This window comes from Bos mutus, chromosome 1, assembly GCF_027580195.1.
Source record: "Bos mutus isolate GX-2022 chromosome 1, NWIPB_WYAK_1.1, whole genome shotgun sequence".
In the NCBI taxonomy this organism is placed as follows: Eukaryota; Metazoa; Chordata; class Mammalia; order Artiodactyla; family Bovidae; genus Bos; species Bos mutus.
In genome coordinates, this window is record NC_091617.1 from 85,499,359 (window position 1) to 85,512,832 (window position 13,474).

The following is a 13,474-nucleotide window of genomic DNA, read 5'->3' on the forward strand; positions in this document are numbered from 1 at the left end:
TTAATTACTCCCAAGTGAAATTTTATATACTGGTGAAGAATTGACATCTCTGTATTAAATAAGTCCTATTTAAGAACAAGAAATGTCTGTCAATTCAAGTGGATATTTATTTATTGCCATCCTTTCATTGTATTCTGTATAACCATTGATTATACAGATTTTTTTATTATACTATGATTTTTTTCTCTGATCTTCACTTTGATTGTATCTCACTGGTACTGATAAATACTACTTCAATTCCATTATTTTTATATATAAATAATTCTGAAATTTCAGTTCCCCTTTGCCTTGAGTTGTTTAATCATTACTTAACTTTATATGGAAAGGTCTATTTATGTTTTAATTTTGTTATTGATTTCTGTGTTTTTAATTTGAGAGAATTATTTTTGTATCATTTCTACTTTGTTATGCTCATTGAGATTTTCTTTGAACCATAAGATATTGACTGTCTTCATGAATGTTTATGGGATCTTGAAGATATATTTGGCATGCAAAGTTTGATATATATTCATATAATTTACTTTATTGCCTATGTTGTCTAGGATTTCTATATCTTTATTTTTTGTCAAGTGTCTTGGATTGAGAGTAGAATATTAAAATTGTACATTACTGTGTGTTTCTGGCTATTTTCCCTTACATTCTTGTGTTGCTCAGTTGTGTCTGACTCTGCGACCCCATGGACTGTAGCCTGCCAGGCTCCTCTGTCCATGGACTTCTCCAGGCAAGAATACTGGAGTGGGTAGCCATTCCCTTCTCCAGGGGATCTTCCAGATCCAAGGATTGAATCCTGGTCTCCTGCATTGCAGGCAGATTCTTTACTGTCTGAGCCACCAGGGAAGCCCCTATATTTCTTGTAGTTTTTGCTTTATGAGGTAATAGCACATAAGTATTCAAAACTAGTATATATTCATATTCTTATGCTAATGCATGTCATTTATTTTAATGCTTAAGGTACTGAATTCTAGTTTGTCAGGGATTAAGATCACTACTTCCTTCCTTTTGTTTGCTTTTATTTTGGTATACCTTTGTCCATCTCTTTATATTTAAACTTTCTGAATAATTTTGTTTTAGGGATTTCTCTTATATATGGTAGAGAGGGGGGTTGTACTTGTAATACATGAGTTTGAACTAGTTAATATTATTGATAATTTTTGGTGTTTGTCATTCACATTTATTATGTTTCCTTTGTCCTTTTTTATATTGCTTTAGAAAGGTTTATAATTTTATTCCAGTGTATTTTATTTTATACTAATTCTAATAATTTTCTTTATATAATGCCCTTCAGTGCCAGTTTTTCTTACTTAGGCCTTTGTTTAGATTATGACATTGTTTGATTCTCACCTATTGCCTGTGTTGGTACGTAGACATTTTGTAATTTAGTCTTAATTGTTGACATACATTTTTTTCTAATTTCTCCCATTGTTTGGTTAACTATGACTTCATATTTCTCTGTTCCTTGTTCACTTCTAGATTGAGTTTTAACATTTTTGTGTCTATAATTTATTGTCTACTTACATTTTATTTATATGGAAGCATTGTTAGTTTTCTCTGTTCTGTGGTTGCCATCTTCCTTCATTTTTTTCTTTCTGTCTTCTCTTTGTATTTGTTGCAGCTGAAAACTTGATTTCTCTTCAGTTGTGGATGAGAAAATTTGAAGTACAGAAAAGTTTAATGATGAGTTTACGGTTACACTACTAATTGTGAAAGAATGGAGATAATGACTCAGGTCTTTTGACATCTAACATGTGACATTCCTGAGCTACACTAAATTCAAAAGTACAGTTTTACAATGAATAACAGAAGCAAGGCTAGTGAGAGACAAAATATACAAATGGATAATGGCCAGACCATATATATGAATAGAACTCTGGACCAGAATTTGCAGCAACTTGCCCAGGAAACTGACTCATTGCTTATAGTAAGCAGCTGAGGAATCCAGCTTGCTATAAATCTGACTGGTAGGAAGTCAAGGGTCTACCTCTAGAAACAATTAAAAAAAAAAAAAAAAACCAAATAATAACTCTATTACAATTTGCTCCAAATGCCTCAGTTCAGTTCAGTTCAGTCGCTCAGTCGTGTCCAACTCTTTGCGATCCCATGAATCACAGCACGCCAGGCCTCCCTGTCCATCACCAACTCCCGGAGTTCACTCAGACTCATGTCCATTGAGTCAGTGATGCCATCCAGCCATCTCATCCTCTGTCGTCTCCTTTTCCTCCTGTCCCCAATCCCTCAAAGCATCAGATTCTTTTCCAATGAGTCAACTCTTCATATGAGGTGGCCAAAGTACTGGAGTTTCAGCTTCAGTATCATTCCCTCCAAAGAAATCCCATTCTGATCTCCTTCAGAATGGACTGGTTGGATCCCCTTGCAGTCCAAGGGACTCTCAAGAGTCGTCTCCAACACCACAGTTCAAGGGCATCAATTCTTGGGCACTCAGTCTTCTTCACAGTCCAACTCTTACATCCATACATGACCACAGGAAAAACCATAGCCTTGACTAGACAGACCTTTGTTGGCAAAGTAATGTCTCTGCTTTTGAATATGCTATCTAGGTTGGTCATAACTTTCCTTCCAAGGAGTAAGCATCTTTTAATTTCATGGCTGCAGTCACCATCTGCAGTGATTTTGGAGCCCAGAAAAATAAAGTCTGACACTGTTTCCACTGCTTCCCAATCTATTTCCCATGAAGTGATGGGACCAGATGCCATGATCTTCGTTTTCTGACTGTTGAGCTTTAAGCCAACTTTTTCACTCTCCACTTTCACTTTCATCAAGAGGCTTTTGAGTTCCTCTTCACTTTCTGCCATAAGGGTGGTGTCATCTGCATATCTGAGGTTATTGATATTTCTCCTGGCAATCTTGATTCCAGTTTGTGCTTCTTCCAGTCCAGCATTTCTCATGATGTACTCTGCATATAAGTTAAATAAGCAGAGTGACAATATACAGCCTTGACGTACTCCTTTTCCTATTTGGAACCAGTCTGTTGTTCCATATCCAGTTCTAACTGTTGCTTCCTGATCTGCATACAGATTTCTCAAGAGGCAGGTCAGGTGGTCTGGTATTCCTCTTTCAGAATTTCCAAATGCCTAGAACTTAATTAATAATTAACAGCTTCCCTAATTTTTGTCCCAGATTCCTATTTAGGACCAACCAGAAAAAGCCAAATATGTACCTTGGAGAAGGCAATGGCAACCCACTCCAGTACTCTTGCCTGGAAAATCCCATGGATGGAGGGGCCTGGTGGGCTGCAGTCCATGGGGTTGCTAGGAGTCGAACACGACTGAGTGACTTAACTTTCACTTTTCACTTTCATGCACTGGAGAAGGAAATGGCAACCCACTCCAGTGTTCTTGCCTGGAGAGTCCCAGGGATGGGGGAGCCTGGTGGGCTGCCGTCTTTGGGGTCACACAGAGTCGGACACGACTGAAGCGACTTAGCAGCAGCAGCAGCAACTAATTGCATAGGATGTCCCATTTCTAGTTAGCCAGTCTGCAACTTCTCCACACTAACAGCCTCCATTCAAGGAATACCTGAAACCTTTCCTTTTTTCCACTACAAAGTTTTCCCCACTCCTTTGCCTGCTTTGAGTTTCTGCCAAAATGCAAGTGATAGTGGCTAACTCCTCTTTATAGCAAGTTCTGCATAAATAGCCTTTGCTAGTTTTAATTTGGTTGATCTTTATTTCCATACTACTGTTCCTCATTGGAGAAGGAAATGGCAACCCACTCCAGTATTCTTGCCTGGAGAGTCCCAGGGACGGAGGAACCTGCTGGGCTGCCATCTATGGGGTCGCACAGAGTCAGACACGACTGAGTGACTTAGCAGCAACACTGCTCCTCATAATCAAATATTTCCTTCAACATGACTCAAATATAACTCTTCCAATAGGACTACCTTCCCCTGACCCTTTCACAGTGGCCTCATCCTCATTTCTTATTTTCCTCCTAGTGTATTAGACATGACAGAGATATGCTCCTTACTCCCCAATGTCATTTCGAGGACCTTTAACTGCCACTCTCATCCCACGTTTTATCTGAGGTTCAGATAATCCATTTAGGTTATCTTATTTCCACTTGCACTTTGGTTACTGGCTTCCATAACCTATTCCTGTCTTTACTGTGTAGCCTGGGGCATATTTACATTCTCTGACCCTGAGTTGTCCAGTAAGGAAGCCAGTATTCATGTATGGCTATTAAGCACTTGAAATATAGCAACTAAATTGAGATGTGTTGCAAGTGTAAAATACACAATAAATTTAAAAGATGGCAAAAGATAAGAAGAATGTTAAATTCTCAATAATTTTTATACCATGTATTGACATTTTTAAATTTACTTTTGAAATTGGGATAAATAATATATTCTTAAAATAATTTCATTTATTTCTTTTTACTTTTTAAAAATGTGGCTACTAGAAAATTTTAAATTATATATGTGCATATTATCTTTCTATGGTCATTGGTCCTTTTTCTTGTGTATCACAAAACTGAGATCCCCACTTTCTTGCTTTTCTTCCTTCTTTGATCTCTATAACTCTGAGTCACTAAAATTCTTTTCCAGTCCTTGTTTACTATTCTTTTGTCCCTTTCACTGGCTTCTCTTCTTCTTCATACTTTAAAGTTCCATCCATGTGCTTTGCTTGTGTTTCTTTATTCCTTCTCTTGAGATGTTTCATCCATTTAATGTCATAATCACTGCATAAATGAAAATGATAAATCACCCTCTCTGGGTCTGCCCCTCTCTTTAGCTGTATTATTGTATCAGCAGTTTTCTGCTTACATTTCTATTTGAATACCCAGTCATCAGTTTTAAGATTCTGTCTCAAGTGAAATGCAATACTTTTCTCTCAAAAACAATTCTTATTTTTTCTATTTCTGCTGGTGGTGTCATGATTTTCTTTATCACCCAGCTTGAAACCTCTGATTCAAGTTGTACTCTTCCACCTCTCCCTAGCCTCTCCTAGCCATTCAGCCAGGAAGACCAGAAAGCTCTTTTTCCCTCAGGGATTTTCTTGTATCCATTCATTCCATCTGGTGCTACAGATGAATGTACTCCCATACTTCTCAGGCAGCTGCTTCTTTCTGAACCCAGAGTATGGCATGGATATGAAACATCCAGGGCTGGGGTGGGGAGTGATAATGACCATTTCCTAGATAATTGCTCCAAAGAGATTTATTCACAGTACTTAAAAAAGTGCTGCTGCTGCTGCTAAGTCACTTCAGTCGTGTCCGACTCTGTTGGACCCCGTAGACGGCAGCCCACCAGACTCCCCCATCCCTGGGATTCTCCAGGCAAGAACACTGGAGTGGGTTGCCATTTCCTTCTCCAATGCAGGAAAGTGAAAAGTGAAAGTGAAGTCGCTCAGTCGTGTCCGACTCTTCGCGACCCCATGGACTGCAGCCTACCAGGCTCCTCCATCCATGGGATTTTCCAGGCAAGAGTACTGGAGTAGGGTGCCATTGCCTTCTCCGAAAGTGCTAACAGATATCATTTTATAGTTTATCTATGAAACTAGATTTTTTTTGAAAAAGGAACTGTTCTTGTTAGTTAATCAGAATTAGCGTTCTTTATTTGGACGTAGAGTTAAATATAGACATACAGGCAGAAAAGACAGGATGAAAGCATAGTATATACATTAGAGAAGTGGAAGAGGAGAGAACCGTATCACTCAAGCCACATTGACTATGAAACATATTAGAATCATAGTGTTATGAAATCCTTTTTATAGGATATATATTGGGACTGTGGAAAAGACTTTGTAAATACCATGCCTTTTGCATTACTAACAATATTTTAAACTAATTTTTTGTTGCTTTCAATTTTTAGCCTTTCCTCTTCTCCTTTTTATTTTTTGACAGAAGTATAGTTCCTAGAGAGACAAAAATCATTTTATGTATTCTTTTAATTCTTTTGACACTTTCTACATATATAGCATTTTTTTTTTTTTTTTTTTTTTGGTCCATAGGAAGACACTCTACATTCTCAAAGACATAAGACAAAAGTCTTCAGGGAAGAAAAGCATAAATATCTTGGGTGGCCCTGGTTAGAAGTTACTTAGAAATTCAAATTAAATATACGCACTGTATAATAATGCAAAGTTATATCTGAGTTTGGACTGACTGATCAAAGATGGAAATGCCAAGGGACTGTGCCCAAATAGACTGCCAGATATTTTTTCAGCAAAATGGGTTTATTTGGGATCAACAAAGAATTGCAATTTTGGATCTACAACCATGGGGAACCACAGTGCAAATCCCTGCACAACAAAGAGATAACCTTCTCAAAGAGGGGATCATTGAAGTTGGGAGGGCTGTAGAAAACAGTGAGTCCATCAGAGGAACTGGAAGTTCAAAGTATAGTGGCTTTTAATTGAGCTGTGACAGAACTCATTTGCTGACCTCTTGCCAGGCAAGATGAGAGTCATCTTTCTCTTGGGCTCTATTGTCATGGCATGTGAGAGCTCCCCTTTCTGGCATCCTGACTCTTAGTTGTGGTTTCTGTTTTATTTATTTTTACACACATGACACACTAGGCTTTTCTTTTAAGTTCTATAAAACACTTGACAAAAACAAACTGTTCCCTTCCTTGTAACTCCCTATGAAAGTGTTTGCTTCGCGGCTGCGACCGGTGCACGAAGCGTGGCGGTGGCTGCGAAGGGCGCACGAAGTGCAGCAGAGAGGAGCTACCCCATGTCCGAGGTCAGGAGCAGAAGCTGGGAGGACCCCCTGCCCAAAGGGCGGCAGCCAAGAGGAGTTACCCCACGTCCGAGGTCAGGGGCAGCGGCCGAGAGTGCCAGGCTACGGCGGTGCAGGAACGGCCGAGAAGAGCTACTCAAGTCTGGGGTCAGGAGCAGCGGCCGGGAGGAGCTACCCCGCGTCTGAGGTCAGGGGCGGCGTGGCGGTGGCCTGGAGGAGCTACCCCATGCCCCTATGCACGAGACCAGGGGCGGTGGCCAGGAGGACCAACCCCACGTCCAAGGAGCGGTGGCTACACGGGCACAAGAGGGCCTAGAGAAGCTATCCTACGTTGAAGGTCAGGAAGGGAGGCGGTGAGGAGATACCCCTCGTCCAAGGTAAGGAGCAGCGGCTGCACTTTGCTGGAGCAACCGTGAAGAGATACCCCACGCCCAAGGTAAGAGAAACCCAAGTAAGATGGTAGGTGTTGCAAGAGGGCATCAGAGGGCAGACACACTGAAACCATACTCACAGAAAACTAGTTAATCTGATCACACTAGGACCACAGTCTTGTCTAACTCAGTGAAACTAAGCCATGCCCATGAGGCAACCCAAGACGGGTGGATCATGGTGGAGAGATCTGACAGAATGTGGTCCACTGGAGAAGGGAATGGCAAACCACTTCAGTCTTCTTGCCTTGAGAACCCCATGAACAGTATGAAAAGGCAAAATGATAGGATACTGAAAGAGGAACTCCCCAGGTCAGTAGGTGCCCAATATGCTTCTGGAGATCAGTAGAGAAATAACTCCAGAAAGAATGAAGGGATGGAGCCAAAGCAAAAACAATACCCAGCTGTGGATGTGACTGGTGATAGAAGCAAGCTCCAATGCTGTAAAGAGCAATATTGCATAGGAACCTGGAATGTCAGGTCCATGAATCAAGGCAAATTGGAAGTGGTCAGACAAGAGATGGCAAGAGTGAATGTCGACATTCTAGGAATCAGTGAACTAAAATGGACTGGAATGAGTGAATTTAACTCCGATGACCATTATATCTACTACTGCAGGCAGGAATCCCTCAGAAGAAATGGAGTAGCTATCACGGTCAACAAAAGAGTCCAAAATGCAGTACTTGGATGCAATCTCAAAAACGACAGAATGATCTCTGTTCATTTCCAAGGCAAACCATTCAATATCACAGTAATCCAAGTCTATGTCCCAACCAGTAACACTGAAGAAGCTGAAGTTGAATGGTTCTATGAAGACCTACAAGACCTTTTAGAACTAACACCCAAAAAAGATGTCCTATTCATTTTAGGGGACTGGAATGCAAAAGTAGGAAGTCAAGAAACACCTGGAGTAACAGGCAAATTTGGCCTTGGAATACAGAATGAAGCACAGCAAATACTAATAGAGTTTTGCCAGGAAAACGCACTGGTCATAACAAACACCCTCTTCCAACAACACAAGAGAAGACTCTATACATGGACATCACCAGATGGTCAACACCGAAATCAGATTGATTATATTCTTTGCAGTCAAAGATGGAGAAGCTCTATACAGTCAGCAAAAACAAGACCAGGAGGTGACTGTGGCTCAGATCATGAACTCCTTATTGCCAAATTCAGACTGAAATAGAAGAAAGTAGGGAAAACCACTATACCATTCAGGTATGACCTAAATCAAATCCCTTATGATTATACAGTGGAAGTGAGAAATAGATTTAAGGGCCTAGATCTGATAGATAGAGTGCCTGATGAACTATGGAATGAGGTTCGTGACATTGTACAGGAGACAGGGATCAAGACCATCCCCATGGAAAAGAAATGCAAAAAAGCAAAATGGTTGTCTGGGGAGGCCTTACAAACAGCTGTGAAAAGAAGAGAAGTGAAAAGCAAAGGAGAAAAGGAAAGATATAAGCATCTGAATGCAGAGTTCCAAAGAATAGCAAGAAGAGATAAGAAAGCCTTCTTCAGCGATCAATGCAAAGAAATAGAGGAAAACAACAGAATGGGAAAGACTAGAGATCTCTTCAAGAAAATTAGAGATACCCAGGGAACATTTCATGCAAAGATGGGCTCAATAAAGGACAGAAATGGTATGGACCTAAGAGAAGCAGAAGATATTAAGAAGAGGTGGCAAGAATACACAGAAGAATTGTACAAAAAAGATATTCACAACCAAGATAATCACAATGGTTTGATCACTCACCTAGAGCCAGACATCCTGAAATGTGAAGTCAAGTGGGCCTTAGAAAGCATCACTACGAACAAAGCTAGTGGAGGTGATGGAATTCCAGTTGAGCTATTTCAAATCCTGAAAGATGATGCTGTGAAAGCGATGCACTCAATATGCCAGCAAATTTGGAAAACTAAGCAGTGGCCACAGGACTGGAAAAACGTCAGCTTTCATTCTAATCCCAAAGAAACGTAATGCCAAAGAATGCTCAAAGTACCGCACAATTGCACTCATCTCACATGCTAGTAAAGTAATGCTCAAAATTCTCCAAGCCAGGCTTCAGCAATACGTGAACCGTGAACTTCCTGATGTTCAAGCTGGTTTTAGAAAAGACAGAGCAACCAGAGATCAAATTGCCAACATCCGCTGGATCATGGAAAAAGCAAGAGAGTTCCAGGAAAACATCTATTTCTGCTTTATTGACTATGCCAAAGCCTTTGACTGTGTGGATCACAATATACTGTGGAAAGTTCTGAAAGAGATGGGAATACCAGACCACCTGACCTGCCTCTTGAGAAATCTGTATGCAGGTCAGGAAGCAACAGTTAGAACTGAACAAGGAACAACGGACTGGTTCCAAATAGGAAAAGGAGTACATCAAGGCTGTATATTGTCACTCTGCTTATTTAACTTATATGCAGAGTACATCATGAGAAACGCTGGGCTGGAAGAAACACAAGCTGGAGTCAAGGTTGCCGGGACAAATATCAATAACCTCAGATATGCAGATGAAACCACCCTTATAGCAGAAAGTGAAGAGGAACTCAAAAGCCTCTTGATGAAAGTGAAAGTGGAGAGTGAAAAAGTTGGCTTAAAGCTCAACAGTCAGAAAACAAAGATCATGGCATCTGGTCCCATCACTTCATGGGAAATAGATGGGGAAACAGTGGAAACAGTGTCAGACTTTATTTTTGGGGGCTCCAAAATCACTGCAGATGGTGACTGCGGCCATGAAATTAAAAGACACTTACTCCTTGGAAGGAAAGTTATGACCAACCTAGACAGCATATTCAAAAGCAGAGACATTACTTTGCCAACAAAGGTCTGTCTAGTCAAGGCTATGGTTTTTCCTGTGGTCATGTATGGATGTGAGAGTTGGACTGTGAAGAAGGCTGAGCACTGAAGAATTGATGTTTTTGAACTGTGGTGTTGGAGAAGACTCTTGAGAGTCCCTTGGACTGCAAGGAGATCCAACCAGTCCATTCTGAAGGAGATCAGCCCTGGGATTTCTTTGGAGGGAATGATGCTGAAGCTGAAACTCCAGTACTTTCGCCACCTCATGCGAAGAGCTGACTTATTAGAAAAGACTGATGCTGGGAGAGATTGGGGGCAGGAGGAGAAGGGGATGACAGAGGATGAGATGGCTGGATGGCATCACTGACTCAATGGACATGAGTCTGAGTGAACTCCGGGAGTTTGTGATGGACAGGGAAGCCTGGCGTGCTGTGATTCATGGGGTTGCAAAGAGTCGGACATGACTGAGCGACTGAACGGAACTGAACTGAACTGTGACATCATTCCAATGTTGTCTATCATAGTTGAAGAATCAGTGAGTATAGATAAAGATATCGTAATTTTGATTTCAGTATACAGAGCCTCATATTTCTACCCTCTGATCAGATTCACACCTGCTTGTCTAAGGAGATATACTCCTTATATTGGTATTATTTACTTTTGTTTTAGTTTAATGGTTTTCAGACTTCAGTGTACATTAATTTAACTTAGAGGAGCTAATTGAAAATGCAGGTTAGAAGTCACCAGTCCCAAAGATGCTGATTCAGTACATCTACAATAAGAATTTTAATAGGTTCTCAGTTGTAATGCAAGGAGCTGTAAGATCATACTGTCAGCAACACTGGCTTAATTGATTTAAGAAAATGTGTTCCCTTTCCTAAGTTACCTGTGCATATTAATTCCTATTTTCTATTGTAGAATACAATTTTTATGTCCCTATACATTGAATTTCAGGTATGGGAAATATCTAGGGGCAGAATAAATAAAATCTACCTGGTATGTGAAGGATAAGTGATTTAAAGAAAAGTTTTTAAATGGTTTTAAAATATGTATTTCCCTTAGGTATCTTTTTTTTTTTTTTTTTAACACCTTAAAAAGAAAACAGTCAGGTAGTCTTATTTGTATAACTCATTATTGAAACCACTAGACTGGGGTTAACCCAGTGAAGAAATGGGCAGAATCCCATTTTTAGTTCCTTTCATTGTTTGTTACTTTCAAGGAAGAGAGAAATAGTATTCCAAAAGGCTTCCCTGGTGGCTCAGATGGCAAAGAATCCTCCTGCAATGCAGGAGACTTGGGCTGGGAAGATCACCTGGAGGAGGGTGGGGCAACCCACTTCAGTATTCTTGCCTGGAGAATCCCCATGGACAGAGGAGCCTGGTGGGCTACAGTCCATGGGGTCACAAAGGGTCAGACACAAGTGAGCGATTAAGCACAAGCACAATATACGCATAATATAAAATTTACCATTTTAACCATTTTTAAGTGTACAGTTCTGTGGCATTAGGTACATTCATACTATTGTGCAGTTACCTTCACCTTCCATATTGGAAACTTTTTCATATTTCCCAACCAAAACTATGTACCCATTAATATTAATACTAACACCCCATTCGTGCTCCCCCTACCCCTTGGCAACCACCATTCTACTTTCTTTTTCTATGAATTTGACTACTCTAGGTACCACATATAAGTGGAATAATACAATATTTGTCCTTTTGTGAATGGCTTATTTTTGCTTGGTATAGTATCTTGAAGATTCATCTATGTTGTAGTTCCAGGAGCCAGCACAGGAGATCCCATCCATGACAAGGTCATGTGGAGGACACCTGACAAGCATGGCGGATCAGGACTTGAGGGACTCCCCTGGACCTGCTCGAGCATCTACCCCGAAACCAAAATCTGTCTGTCTACTGTTTACTATATTATGCCTTTCACCAACTCTTCTGACATTAACAGGGGCTATCTCCGACCACCTTTCTCTGAAGAAAATCAACTTAGGGCTCTAGTTAATAAGTCTCCCGGTCATGAAAGGAGTATTTCAATTCAAACGCCTGTTGGCATTCTAGCTTGCTTGGCAGGTTTATCCATACTCTTGCAACTAACACACACAATTGTTCACAACTTCCCAGCCGTGAAAGGCACGGGAAGCCTAAGCATCCTAAAAGTCCTAATGGGCATAGAGCCCTTTGAGGGGTGAAAAATTATTAGAATAGTACTGGTGAAGGGTTTCATTGTTGAGCCAATGCTTGCTGCCAAGTTTCCTTATCCCTTACCCATTGTGTGCCTGGGAGTGCATTAGTTGATATAGTTGGAATGTAGAAAAAACAAGTAATAGCCTTGGCATTAGCAACATAAGACCTTTGAGTTAATAAGTTCTTTCTTTGTTGTAACCCACTACACTTTTGTTCCATAAGAATGTAACTTTATTTAGTACTTTCTGCATGACTCTGCATCTTTCACTTCTGGGAATGTGTAACTCAGGGTATAAAAGCTCCTTTTGAAAATAAAGCTGCAGACCCTGCTTCACCTAAGCTTGTTCTTCCCGTGTCATCTTTCACTGATGCCGTTCATCCTGAGGGTATCCCTGGACTCTGCTGAGCCTGGACCCTGGCATTGTAGCATGTACCAGAATTTCTTTTCTTTTTAAGGCTGAATAATATTTCACTGGGTTTTCGTTATGGCTCAGCTGGTAAAGAATCTACCTACAATGTGGGAGACCTGAGTTCGATTCCTGGGTTGGGAAGATCCCCTGGAGAAGGGAAAGGCTAACTACTCCAGTGTCCTGGCCTGGAGAATTCCATGGACTGTAGTCCATGGGATTGCAAAGAGTCGGAAATGACTTAGTGACTTTCATTTCTTCCAATATTTCACTATATGTATATGCCACATTTTGTTTAACCATTCATTTGTTGATGGATATTTGGATTGCATCCACATTTTGGCTCTTTTAAATAATGCTGCTATGAACATTGTTATACAAATATGTTTTTGAAGGAAAAAGCGCCTTTATAACCTAGAAAAAGAACTTCTGAGTTTATTCTTATGCTTTTTAAATACATAAACTTTCTCTGTCCTCAGACACCTACTCATAGAGTGGATATAATACTACCACTTACTTGCAGAACACAAAAATTCAGGAGTGGAAAATCTGCTGCAATGTTCTTTATCTTCTGTTCTGACACAAATAACATGCTTGCTCAACAGACAGTGAAGTCTTCAAGTGAATTACCACTTTGGAACTGGAGTACAGGTTTGCCAACTAGTGACCTGGAACCTATCCACATGCAGTAGCACCACAGCATACATAATACAGAGGTATGAGAGAAAAATAAAAATAAATCAGAGTACCTAATTAAACCTGAAGCAAGCTTGTTTCTAGCTCAGCCTTTTCAGCCTCTATGAAAAAGAAATGAATAAAGACTTAAAGCTGAAGCAGAACCAAAAAGGTTGAGTATAAAGTGGATGTGCTTTCAAAAAGAGAGGTAAATATAGTCAGAAGGAAGATAAAACCAGAGCTCCGGCTGGATCATTAGGTTAAGCAGAGG

At 40.3% G+C, this 13,474-nt stretch overlaps 1 protein-coding gene across 1 annotated transcript in view; it reads left to right on the plus strand.

The window, feature by feature from the left end:
• The window catches only part of LOC138984707 (uncharacterized), a 36,868-nt gene extending 24,414 nt beyond the window's left edge, over window positions 1-12,454 (plus strand). Inside the window, exons 5-6 of the mRNA XM_070359853.1 lie at window positions 6,605-7,131; window positions 11,702-12,454. Coding sequence (XP_070215954.1) covers window positions 6,605-7,011 — 407 coding nt within the window. The 3' untranslated portion in view covers window positions 7,012-7,131; window positions 11,702-12,454. The remainder of the gene's footprint in view (window positions 1-6,604; window positions 7,132-11,701) is intronic.
• The last annotated feature ends 1,020 nt before the right edge of the window (window positions 12,455-13,474 follow it).